The 13157-nt window shown below is 39.4% G+C and overlaps 2 protein-coding genes across 6 annotated transcripts; both read right to left on the reverse strand.

The window, feature by feature from the left end:
- Positions 1-1498: 1498 nt before the first annotated feature.
- On the reverse strand, positions 1499-2820 carry LOC132632796 (protein MIZU-KUSSEI 1). Its single transcript, XM_060348873.1, has one exon. It carries the CDS (start codon positions 2566-2568, stop codon positions 1687-1689), a length of 882 nt encoding a protein of 293 aa, XP_060204856.1. The 5' UTR covers positions 2569-2820; the 3' UTR covers positions 1499-1686.
- A 1033-nt stretch (positions 2821-3853) lies between these two features.
- Positions 3854-7662, reverse strand: LOC132632797 (protein Dr1 homolog). 5 transcript variants are annotated; one of them, XM_060348874.1, is made up of 6 exons: positions 7293-7662; positions 6873-6918; positions 6020-6109; positions 5152-5246; positions 4637-4705; positions 3854-4357 (listed from the first exon to the last, which is right to left on the reverse strand). In XM_060348874.1, exons 1-6 carry the CDS (start codon positions 7548-7550, stop codon positions 4034-4036), a joined length of 882 nt encoding a protein of 293 aa, XP_060204857.1. In that variant the 5' UTR covers positions 7551-7662; the 3' UTR covers positions 3854-4033. The 5 variants fall into 5 exon arrangements, with proteins under 5 accessions (XP_060204857.1, XP_060204861.1, XP_060204859.1 ...); XM_060348878.1 differs by having other exon boundaries at positions 6873-6956; positions 7293-7659; XM_060348876.1 differs by having other exon boundaries at positions 6873-6979; positions 7293-7659.
- Positions 7663-13157: the final 5495 nt, after the last annotated feature.

Genomic DNA, 13157 nt, shown 5'->3' on the forward strand with positions numbered 1-13157 from the left:
TTAATTTTGATATTTTCATTTGATTGTTGTACTCCATCACACATCCACTAAGATGGCCCCTCAAACATCAACCTTCTCTTTTTCACTTTGCATAACATAAAGGATACTGAAAATAAAACAAATGAGTATAAAGCCTTGAAAATAGGAGATGAATCATTGCATACTGTAAACAAACTTTTGTTTGAACGAATACCTCTTTTCTCCTCATAATTAAGTTCTAATAGCATCATATGTTACCTACCCCCTAGTATTATTTTATTTAATTGGCATTTAACACCTCTATCCAGCACTTCAATTAGGGACCAAACATATCATGTGGCAAGCAAATGGACATATTTACCTATTTAATAAAAGTTTGATATTTAGTTATATGATATTGACTTTCCTTATCAAATGAATCTTGCCGCAACGATAAGAGTTGTCGTCGCATGACCAATAAGTTATTGATTCAAGCAGTGGAAACAGTTTCTTGTACAAACGCAAAGTAATGATCCGTACATATATCCAATGTAATTCTGGCCCTTCCTAGATTCAATGCATAGCGGGAGTTCAGTGTATCATGCTGCCCTTTTTAACCTTCTCAATTGAATGAATCTTGGCGTAACAGTAAGTTCTCATGGTATGACCAAGAGGTCATGAATTCAAGCCGTGGAAACAATTTTTTTGAAGAAACTCAAAGTAATTATGCATACGTACACTCGATATGTAATTCTAGCCCTTCCCTAGATTCCATACACAACAGGAGCTCAGTGCATCGTGCTAAATTTTATGCTCTCTTTTTTTTTCTTTTTTTTTTCAAGATTGTGATCTAATTCTTATTTATTGGATATATCTGTCAAATAAAAGATGCAAAATCTGGAAATTTTGAAACTTCTAATAATGGTGTAAAGGGAAAGCTAAGTTCTAAAGCTGAGTAACATGTCAGTCAGTGAAGGTAAGCTTGGGTTGATTTTGCTTTTGAGGACTTCTATGATTTAGCTTTAGTAGTAGTTTAACTTCTTGGGATTCTCATGTTACTTTGATCAAGTCCAGACCAAAGATATGCACCAAAACCAATGATTGGAACATGCAATTTTATACCCTTTGGATCAGATGACCAAAATTTATCTAGTATTGTATCTAGCTAGTCGCCAGAAAAGGGAACTAGCTGATCTTTAAAGATTTGAGGGGAAAAAGCAGTCAAGAAAAGAAGGAAAAAGAAAAAACAAAGCCCCCTATTGCAGAATCTCATCTGCTGGAAACAACTTTTGTCATCACATTAAAAAAATCATGAATTCTAATTAGTAAAGGGGTGTTTGTGCTAAGCGATTCAAGAATTTCATCATAATCCAAACACTTTCCCATGTCATAGAGCAATAAAAGAAAAAATGTACCAACAAAATGCCAACTTTGACGGATGCAGGAACAAATTTGAGCCAAAATGTCATGGTATCTACAGAGAATTAGAAGACAAAAAGAATAAATATTTGTCTTATCTGATCATGCAGTAATTCAATCATTTAGGTAATATAAGTAACATATATTTGCCATTCCACCCAAGAAAGAACAAAAATACAGTAAACCCAGTGTCCAAAATAAAAGACAAAAGAAAATAAAAACATAGAACATTGCTAGATCTCCATTTCCAGAGAAAAGATTATATATTCAGTTAAAACTTCATCTAAGATTCTAATACGTGATTTGACCTTAAACTCTGAGCAAGTAAATGCTAAGTTCAGGAGCAGCATTGCTATCAGGATTCATCATGTAAAATGCCTCTGAATCTCTAGACCCAATAACTCTTTCAAACTTAGCCCTCATATACATAATCTCCCCAGAATCAGCACTTTCTTCTTCTCCATTCCCAGGCAAAACACCAGCACCCATTGATATTGGCTCAACAGCTTTTAAAATCTGCATTTCTTTTGGTCCAATTTCCCTTCTTGTTGCAAAGCCACATTTTTTACCATTACAGTAAGTCCTCCATATAGGCTCATCTATAAGTCTAGTAACCTTTTTTTCTTCCTCCTTATCGCATTCCAATGCGATTCGGACTAACCCGGACGCCATTTCTCGGACTAATCCACTTATAGGTGTGGCTAGCTCAACTAAGAAAGCTGGCTGTGTGGTGGAATCTTTTTGAAATGCAAAATGTACATGTCCACGCCTGTGTCCAAAAAGTGTGCCTACAACTCTGGTTCCAAGGCCTTGTTGCAAGTTTCCCTTGTTTCGCCCGAACGCCGTTAGGACAGATTTTAGCCTGGCCACTGCTACAGTTTGCAGCTTCCTCCTTGTTGCTGAAGCAGATTGAATGTCATCTGTCTTGTTTTCATGGATGGTATTCAAAGTGGATGACTTGGTGGTTGAAACTTCAGGGTTCTTGAAAGATTGTGCCTTTATATTCTCTGTTGGTGTTTTCACTTCTTCATTTCTGTTTGAGGGGTGCTTTGGAGATGGATTCTCTAATGTTGCTTCTTCTTGTTCTTGTTCTTGTTCTTGTTGTTCTTCTTCATTGCTGACTTTAGCTGTCCAGTGGAACTGTCTCTTAGAGGACAAGTCTTGGAAACTCTTTGCCATCATTGTCTTCATCTAAGAAATGAAAATAATCAGAGTAGGCTGCACCCTTTTAAATTGTTGGTGGGTAGGAGAGTAAGGGGCAGAGAGATTCTAGTTGCTTCTTTATTGAAGGGAATTTCTTTATTTCTCTTTTTCTTTCTTTATTTGTTTAGCTGCTAGTACTTTTTTCAAGCAAATAAGAATCTGACAAAGAAAAACACAAGTGTCCCCACCAACTGACATGGGAATTGGGAGTAAAACACAGGGAAAGGTGAAGGCTTGAGAGGTGGTGAGGGAGAGAGGTAAATGTTTTGAAATAAAGAAAGGAATCTCAGGGAGACATAAGATGTGTTATTTCACTTTCTTGTGGGGTATGGTGAGAAAGAAATAGCTTGACTGGCTCTTTTTGACCTGAACACAAACAGTGTGGTCACAAAAATCACAGTGAAAGAGAGAACCAAAGAACCATCACTATTTACAGTAGACATCCTCCCAACACAACGTTCTGCTTCATGTCTTGTTCGTATGATAAAACCTGCATTGCACTGCACCCCATATCCAAAAGGAACACAACAGTGATGACGTTTACCTCAGCTCAGCAATCACTCAGATTCTCAAACCTTTCAAAAGACATGAAATATTATGTTACTACTCAGGACACAATAACCTGCGATACACACTGCATCAAAGCTGACACTCTGATCAGGGATTTACAGTTCTATCATCCATTTCATTTTAAAAAAATATCGCCAAGCCAACCCTCAAAGTGATGTGGTGGGTCTAAATTAAATGGAAAAACAGAGGCATTTTCTTTTCGACCTTTCATTTTTTAGTTTCCCTCTCTTCAGAAAGGGAAAAGACTTGCACCAATACCAAGTAAGGTGGAGCACCAAAGACACAACCTAGCAGTCAAATAAGTGAGTGAAAACTATAGAAAATCACGAGTCAAATGCTAGTAGAAACAAAGACAGTTAGGGGTAATGGTGGATCCAAATTAAACAGGGAACACCAAGTTGGGCAGCTTACAAGGACCCTAGGTTGTTGCCATGAGCACTAAGTTGAGTTGTAAAGCCACTACAAAAATGACCAAATAAGTGTATAGCGACCATCATATTCATCATTCATCCCCTACTGGTTTTCAGTGCTGTGACAATTTTTTATAAGGTAAAAGTAATAAAGATGAAAGCAATCAATCACATTGGTCCTGGGTGGGGGCTGAGTAGGCCAATTAGTGTGAAGAGCCAACCGATGACAAAGAGCCCCAGCAATTCCCACTCTGACAAATAAAAATACACTGAAAGCACTTGTAGGCTGTAGAGACCATTCTGAAGAAAATTCACTAATTAAAGAACATACGGACATAATTAAAAGAGTACAAATTGAACTCAAGTCCACAAGAAGGCAAAGGTGCCAGGAGCTTTTTGTACATGATAGAAGAGAAACCACCTCTAAAACGACTAAACGGAGTGCTTGCCTACATAAAAAACAAGGTCCTAAGTTAGCTATCCAATTTTTGCTTCGCTTCTACGTCTTCCTGTTTGGGCGGAACTGGAACAACTCCATTCATCCTCGCTTCTGAATCTTGCTGTTTGGGTGGAACTGTAACAACTCCATTCATCCTCGCTTCTGAATCTTGCTGTTTGGGTGGAACTGTAACAACTCCATTCATACTCGCTTCTGAGTCTTGCTGTTTGAGTGGAACTGTAACAACTCCATTCATCCTCGCACGTGCTTCAGCAAACATCCTCTGTTGTGCAGCTAACGCTTCTTCTTCCGTCATTTCAGCTACATTATTGCCCCACTTCCCAGCTCTCACAGTGTCCTATGGGAGAAACGCAAAGCAAACGGGCAATCGTTAATGAAGATCTTTTCACCCATTAAATCATTTCACATGGTCGCAAAGATTATCAAATTCAAAATAATCTCAACTAGCACGTCGATCGGTTAAAACACTAGCCACCACATGCAGAGAGGTACTTGGATCAAGAATGAGAAAAGAAGAGGAATAATTATAACACTTAATGTCTTCAAAACATCCTAATTTCTAGGCCATTCATAGATTCCAACTCATGTAACAAGACAGAAGCGAGCTCATGCGTACCACAGTCTCCAGCTTGTGTTGTTCATATGCGGCATAAACTTCTTCAATATATTCCCCAAAGCCAAGAACCTGAAAGACAAAAGTTGTTTATCATTCCCAAGGAAATGGAAGGATATAGAACAAATTTTCACAGGCTAAAAGTAAAAATAACCTAAAAGTAACTATTTAATTAAGGTTTCTTGTTATTCAACACTAATAATTATATAAGTATTCAGGTATCATTTAAAACTGGTTCCATGGGTTTCACGGGGAAAGGTTGTTTCTAGAGACCTAAAGAAACAAAAAAGTAGTGTCTGCAATTGATGTGGCCTAACATACCTCGGGGGAAAAAACAAACTAACAACAAACCAAACATGAAAGTAATTAACAAGGTTTGCATTTCATCATCCTGATCGGTGTGGTGCAATTTTGTGAGATCTCGGATGAGAAGTAAACATCAGATACTTGCAAAAAAAAAAAAAAAAAAAAAAAAAAGATGATGAACATAATAAGGAAACTACAGAATCAAGAAGTACCTCTAAAGCCTTGAGTACATGTTCTGGTGCTATTGTTCGTTTATCTTCTCTATTACAAACTTCATTTGATTCTGATGAGATAAGATTGATGAACTCTGCACGAGAACAATGAAAGGTGGAATACCATGCAAATTAGAAAAGGAACCACAGTAAGAAGATTCTACAGATATGAAGTCAAGCTATAATTTAACTTTAAAGAATGTAAAAAGATGATATTATTTAATATAGTAGAAGGAAAGAACATAGGAAATACTTCAATCCTGTTGAAATAGCAAGCACAAGTCACCAGTCAAAACATTATCGGGAATGCAGTTACAAGAAAACATCAATGGAAATAAGTAAACAAAAGCAGTGTCACAAAACAAATTGTTATGCTTTGTTTCTATCAACCACATCGCAATAGACGGTTATGGAACAGGTTACCTTATCAAAAGAAAAATGATACAACGAATATGTTAGTATAACAGAGTAATGATCAAGTTCCATTAGATCTCTCGCTTTTTGAGTTAAGTCCACTATAGAATACATCTCAAGATGAGTTAAACAGATCTTGAATGCCTTTAAGGTTACCTGTATTATCCAACTATGTCCAAAAAATTTCAATGCTTATCACTCGCATTCCCTGTCTTGTGTCTCACAACATTAAATCGGCAGAGTGATAACCAAGAGCTAACAAACAACTAAAGCAAAAGATTCCTAGTCAACCATTGTCTTCCAATGTATATACATATTCTTACTTATTCCCTCTATTATACTAGAGAGGTCACAGTTGCTATTACATGCAAACGCTGCGGACAACAACACAACACATCAAAAGAACTTTAAAGTAAACTCAAAATTTAAATCACACATACTAAAATCAACTCACCTACACAACATTCAATCAAAAGATCCTGAGTATCTCGGGCAACACGAACATCAGGGGGCAACATTTCTTTAATAATCTTTGTCATAGTTGCTGAGAAGAGAAAATAGTACTATCAGCACAGTCAGCAAATTAAGCAACAAAGAAAACCATCAGGCAAACTCAATCATCTATCCCAATTCCTAAATAACAAACTCGTGAGGAAAATAAAACGATTCAGTGCATAATGTGAAACCAGAAGCAACCAAAAAAACTTCAATATAGCCACTGTTCCGCTTTTGCAACTGGAATCATATCTCATCACTCTAATTAAATTATCAAATATCTTTGCAGAAGCAATTAGTATTACTTAAGTCACTCACAAGTCAAGTTTTACCCTCTTCAGAAATATTTCACAAGTTAAAGGGGGGCAAAGGGGTTCAATTGAATCCCCTATGCCAGAAAATTGTACTCGGAAATTTGAGGTTTATATATAAATTATTGTATCCCTTTGACATAAGAGAAAATTCCAGTTCAGTGGGGTAAAGGGGATTCAAAAATTATTTAGGTCACAACTCACACTTTAAAATCCTAGGTATCGCACTAGTATTAATTTGAATCCTTATAAAATTCACTGGCTATCTCCCAGCCTTGTTAAAATTCAATGGCCAAATCCCCCCCCCCCCCCCCCCCCCTCTAAAAGCGATAAATATCCCTCTCTGCTCTGCTCAGAATCTCGTTAACGATAACCAAAGAGAAACAGGAGGATAATTCACCAAAAAGCAGAATCACGAGAGCAACTGAGAAATATAAATTATTCTCTAATATACACCAGACATGTGCAGCTATAAAATAGAACATGGAGGAAAAGAAAAACCTTTAGGAAGCGAAGCATCCTCCTTCGTCTTACCAACTATATCCATCTGTTCCATTTTAACCCTTCAAAACCAATTCACAAATTCTAAGAAGAACATTACCAATTTTCTGCATATCAAACAAAAATGAAACAAGTAAGGGTCGTTTGGTAGCTGGTTATAGTTATGCATGAATAAATTAGTTATTCCATCTTCTATCCTGCATAAATTTCCTCATAACACATGGAGTATTACTTAATTGCAAACCAAATACCGTATTAATTTTATCTATGTATAAATTACCTCCTAACCATCTGCCAAACGTGGTACGTAATACTTCTGAAGGATTTAATTTAATTACTGAATAACTTGCCTCCTAACTAGCTGCCAAACGACCTCTTAACTGAATATGATAAAATAGATACAACAGTTATTATTCTTACCTTAGAAAGAGCAGTTGCTAAACTGGCAGATCGGACGATTGGAAGAATTCGAAAGGAGGCGATCGGACGGTGGTGGTTCATGGTGGATATAGTAAGTATGTGTTTGCAGACGACTAGGGCAAAGCAAAGCGCATCCAACGACCCATTCTCCACGCGCGAATGGATACGTGTCGTGCATAAGAGGTGGGTCCCATCATCTTTGTGAATGCTAAATGGGGCGTGGTAACCACGCATGAGCGTAAGTGTGTGGGATAACATGTGACGTGTGTTGCTTATATAGTTTTCAGCAAAATGAAATAAAGGATTGAGTGGACGGAGTTAGTGGCGTCAATGAAAAGGAGAAGAGAGGAGAAAATTTCCGACTCTGTTGGATCTGCCAAATCTGCATGTCAAACCCCATTTTGCTTAATTTGGGCCTTTTGTAATTGGGGTAAACATTAGATTTGTCAATTATGTGATCACAAGCCCATTTCCCTCATGAGCCTTCGGGATCCATTTTGGAATCTGACTTTTGGGCTATCATATATTTTTATTTAAAAGTTAGTAACTTCTCTATTGATGCTATAAATGTATAATTTGGAATAAAATATGTTATTTGAACTATAGACAAAGTAATTAAGGTGAACGACTTAAAATAGTTTTATTGCCATAAAATATCACAATCTATTTTTTGAATTAGCATATCATGATACAAAAAAGTTACATAACTAATGAAAAAAACAAATTATGCGTTGTTTAAGATGAGTGAGGAAAATGTATATCTAAATTTGGAGTAAATCTTTCCTAAAGACAAAGTAAGAGGGGAAAATTAAATTTTACCCAATTAAAATATACCAAACGTATAAATTGTGGATTAACAATTTGGGTAGCCACTATAATTCCTATTTCTAAGATTAATTAGTAATGTACTAAGAGGTTGTTTGGTAGAGTATATAAGAACAACACTGAATAAGTGCATTGATATTCAACTAAAAGTCTATATTTCTAGTACATTATCGCCTTATATCTTGATCATATTTGTATGATTTACATTGTTTCTTGGTTGTTTCGAGCTATTACATGTTTTATGTGCGTAGGAAGTGTGTTGGAGGAAAACGGATTGAAAAGGAATGATTTGGTGCAAGTCCAAAAAAAGAAAATAAAGAGTCGAAGAAGTAGAGCTCGTCCATGCTCGCCTAGCGAGCATCCTAGACGAGCCAGGAGAACCAACCATGTGCAAAACAGTGAAACGAAGGAATGAAAAGGAATTTGACGAGCCATGCCAAAAACATGCCTGAGGGCTCGTCAACCTCCTCGCCACGCGAGCCCATAGATGAGCCCGATCAGTTTTTCTATTTCAAATTTGGCTTGGCAAGGGAGCTCCTACACGCACTGGGTTATATTTAAACCCCTAAAAGATATTTTTTTAAGGGGAGGCAGTATTTTTGGAGACATGACCTAAGGAGGAGAGCGAGGAGCCGCCAATGAGGAATACAAAAGATTCGGCACTATTCCTTTCATGGGAATACAATTCAACAACAACAACATACCCAGTGAAATCCCACAATGTGGGGTCTGGGGAGGGTAAAGTGTACGCAGACCTTACCCCCACCTTGAGAGGTAGGGAGGTTCTTTCCGAAAGACCCTCAGCTCAAGAGAAAACAAGACAAAAGAGTCAGATAGGGACAAGCATATCAGAATAATGAGAAAAATAAGAAATAACAAGAGCAAAGAGCCAACAAATATAAGTAGAAATCAAAGGGCAATAAATGATAGAGCAAAACTACGACCACTAGCGCGAGAGAATAAGTGAGACTACCTACTAGCCATACTAGCCTTCTATCTTAATCTGAGTCCTCCACAACCTCCTATCTAAGGTCATGTCCTCGGTAAGCTGAAACTACGCCATGTCCTATCTAATCACCTCTCCCCAATACTTTTTTGGCCTACCTCTACTTCTCCTGAGACCATCCATAGCCAACCTCTCACACCTCCGCATTGAGGCATCTGTGTCTCTCCTCTTCACATGCCCAAACCATCTCAGTCTCGCTTCCCGCATCTTGTCCTCCACAGATTCCACTCCCACCTTGTCCCGGATGTCTTCATTCCTAATCCTATCTCTCCTAGTGTGCCCGTGTCCACCGCAACATTCACATTTCCGCGACTTTCATCTTCTGTACATGAGAGTTCTTGACTGGCCAACATTCTGCCCCATACAACAAAGTCTGTCTAACCACCACTTTGTAGAACTTGCCCTTAAGTTTTGGTGGCATTTTCTTATCACACAGCACTCCAGAAGCGAGCCTCCATTTCATCCACCCTGCACCAATACGATGAGTGACATCATCGTTAGTATCCCCATTTCCTTGTATAATAGACCCAAGATACTTGAAACTTTATTTCTTTTGGATGACCTGGATACCAAGCCTCACTTCCACGTCAGCCTCATTTGGTACGCCACTGAACCTGCATTTCATGTACTCCGTCTTGGTCCTACTCAGCTTGAATTCTTTAGACTCCAACGTCTGCCTACAACCCTCTAGCTTAGCGTTAACTCCGCTATGAGTCTCGTCAATCAAGACTATGTCATCCGCGAACAACATACACCATGGTACCTCACCTTGAATTTATCGCGTCAATCCATCGATTACCAAGGCAAATAGAAACGGGCTAAGAGCTGATCCCCGATGCAAACCCATCAGAACTGGGAAGTGCTCCGAGTCTCCTCCTACTGTACTTACCCTAGTCTTGGCTCCCTCATACATGCCCTTGATCGCTCTAATGTATGCCACAGGTCACCTTTAGCCTCCAAGCATCTCCATAAAACCTCTCTTGGCACTCTGTCGTAAGCCTTTTCTAGGTCGATGAATACCATGTGCAAGTCCCTCTTTCGCTCCCTATACTGCTCCACCAATCTCCTAACAATATGAATGGCCTCCGTAGTAAAGCGCCCTGGCATGAATCCGAACTGGTTCTCTGAAATGGACACGCCTCGCCTCACCCTCATCTCTACCACCCTTTCCCACACTTCCATAGTGTAGCTTAGCAGCTTGATACCTCTATAGTTGTTGCAGTTTTGAATGTCGCCCTTGTTCTTGTACAAAGGAATCATTGTACTTTACCTCCATTCTTCGGGCATCTTTGCCGTCTTGAAAATGACATTAAACACTCAGTCAGCCACTCCAAACCTGCCTTGCCTGCATACTTCCAAAATTCCCCAGGAATCTCGTCAGGTCCGGTCGCTCTTCCCCTGCTCATCCTACGAACAACACCCTTAACCTCATCCATCCTTATACTCCTATAATACCTAAAATCGTGATGCCTCTCAGAGTACTCCAACTCTCCCAACAAAATGTCGTTGTCCCCTTCTTCGTTCAATAGTTTATGGAAGTATGATTATCATCTCCGTCTAATGAGAGCTTTCTCCACCAACACTTTGCCATCCTCGTCCTTGATGCACTTCACTTGATCCAGATCGCGTGCCTTTCTTTCTTTCGCCTTGGCCAACCTGAACAACTTCTTATCCCCGCCTCTGTCCTCTAGTTCTGCATAAAAGCGTTCAAAAGCTGCCGTTTTTGCTGCCGAAACCGCCAACTTCGCTTCCTTTCTCGCCATCTTATACTTTTCCTTATTCGTCCGCTTCTCTTCATCATCCTTGTGGTCTACCAACTTCGCATATGCCTGCTTCTTTGCTTCCACCTTCCCTTGGACTGCTCCGTTCCACCACCAATCCCCTCGGTGCCCACCACGGCGACCTCTCGAGACCCCCAGAACCTCTCTTACTGCTTCTCTAATGCAACTGGCTGTCCTATCACACATACTGGTCGCATCTCCTCTACTTTCCCACTCCCCCAAAGCCATCAACTTCTCCCCTATCTCTTGGGTGCTAGACAAAGTCAAACTCCCCCACTTGATCCTTGACCGGTCATCCACGACCCTCTTCTTCTTCTTCCTCTTTATCTTCAAGTTATGTTGGGTAGTAAGATTCTCACTCGGAATGACCTTGCAGTCTTTACAGAGACTTTTATCATCTTTTTTAAAGAGCAAATAGTCTATCTGCGTCGCAGCCAACGAGCTACGGAAGGTTACCAAGTGCTCCTCCTTCTTTGGGAATCTCGAGTTGGCTACCACCAAACCAAAAGCCTTTGCGAAATCTAAAAGTGAGACTCCTCCTCCGTTTCTGTCTCCGAAGCCAAAACCCCCATGCACATCGTCATAACTCCTCGACACGGACCCAATGTGTCCATTGAAATCTCCTCCGATGAATACCTTCTCAGTAGGCGGTAAACCTCTCACTACTTCATCCAAATCCTCCCAAAAAGCCTTTTTTCCTCCTCGTCCAAGCCAGCTTGCGGCACGTAAACACTAATAATGTTCAAGGTGAACCCTCCAACGACCAACTTAATCGCCATCATCCTGTCATTGACCCTCCTAACCTCTACCACCTGATCCCTCAACTCACTATCAACTAAGATACCTACCCCATTCCTGTACCCCGACCTACCCGAGAACCAAAGCTTATACCCGTCCACATCCTTAGCTTTAGGCCCTACCCATTTAGTCTCTTGGACGCAAGCAATATTAATCCTCCTCTTCTTAAGAATCTTAACTAGCTCTATGGACTTTTACTCTCAACCTAGAAGCTCCCTTAACCCACCTAGCCCCCGTTCCTGACCGAGAACATGACCCTAGTCTATCATCCCTAACTAAAGCCACTAAAGCAAATATACACTAGTCAAAGGTTTATCTAAGACAAATAAAGATCAATACTAAAGCAACAGTTAGAGCTAAAGGCAAGAAATTAAAATAAATATTCAGTACAGTAGGGTAGGCAAAAATTATAAGGCTAAAAGTCGGAATGGGTAAGGGCTACCAGAGGTACCAATTGTAGGTAAATGGAACCTGTTCACTACTGAAAATACTGTCCACCTGCTTGAAAATACTGTCCACATGCCGAAAAATACTGTTCACCGCTGTACTCTACCGAGGACTTGGGTACTTGTGCAGGCCTGACCAAAAACCTACTGGAGAAAGGTTCCAATTGCAGGAAATAAAAGGGAAGAAAAGAAAAGAAAAGAGAAGAAGAGAGAAATAAATATGTCCGGAGTGGCTAGGTGTCCAGTGGGGGTGGGGGTGGGGGGTGGGGGTGGGTGGGAGGGAGTCACTGATCTTACCGTTGGGGGGTGAGGGAGGAGAGAGGAGAGAATTCCAGTAAAATTTCAAAAAACTTATTTTCTTCCAAGAAATAGATTCAGAATTAAGGTAAGGAGTGAGAAATATGAAAATAAGAGCTTACGTTCGTAAAATTTGTGAAAAATGTCGACTAATCCATAGGCGGGGACGAATTATAGTAATTTGTTCCAACCCGAGACATAAACAAAGACAAGGATAATCAGACTTGCTAGAAGAGCCGATGTACAAATAAAGAATCTGTTTTGACATGAAATGGATATATCCGTATATCTCTGACTCATATTTACGAGATGATAAAATATGGCAAAATCTATACCGAAAATTAGTTCCCGTAGGAGTGGACGTATTAGTTCGCGTCAATGAGTTTTTCCTTTCTTCTTCTTATTTTCCATTGTTGGTTGTGAATCTCAGTATTGCGTTTTCACATACTTTTATGAGTAACTAATTTTCTATCTAAGGTTTTGATGGAACCTTTTGTAAGATGAATTCTAGTTACATTTTTATATAATTTAGCAGTTGGATTTTCTACTTGTTTAACTACGTGTTTTGTTTTAGTTGATTGAATGGCCATCGATTAGCTGTTCCTATTTATCATGTGTTGCTCTAGTGTGAATGCATATTTAGGTAGTTGTTGAACAACGCCACTCCCTAGGTATATGAGAGATCAATACAATGGGTTTAAAAGCAGCACTA

This window comes from Lycium barbarum, chromosome 3 (genome assembly GCF_019175385.1).
Source record: "Lycium barbarum isolate Lr01 chromosome 3, ASM1917538v2, whole genome shotgun sequence".
NCBI classification, from domain to species: Eukaryota; Viridiplantae; Streptophyta; class Magnoliopsida; order Solanales; family Solanaceae; genus Lycium; species Lycium barbarum.

Coding starts and splice junctions, on each gene's coding strand:
- LOC132632796 (XM_060348873.1), bottom strand. CDS start 2,568: ATGAAGACAATGATGGCAAAGAGTTTCCAAGACTTGTCCTCTAAGAGA.
- LOC132632797 (XM_060348874.1), bottom strand. CDS start 7,550: ATGTTATCCCACACACTTACGCTCATGCGTGGTTACCACGCCCCATTT. Junction 6,110..6,872: donor GGATGCTTCGCTTCCTAAAG/GTTTTTCTTTTC, acceptor TTCTCTTCTCAG/CAACTATGACAAAGATTATT. Junction 4,358..4,636: donor AACACAAGCTGGAGACTGTG/GTACGCATGAGC, acceptor TTTCTCCCATAG/GACACTGTGAGAGCTGGGAA.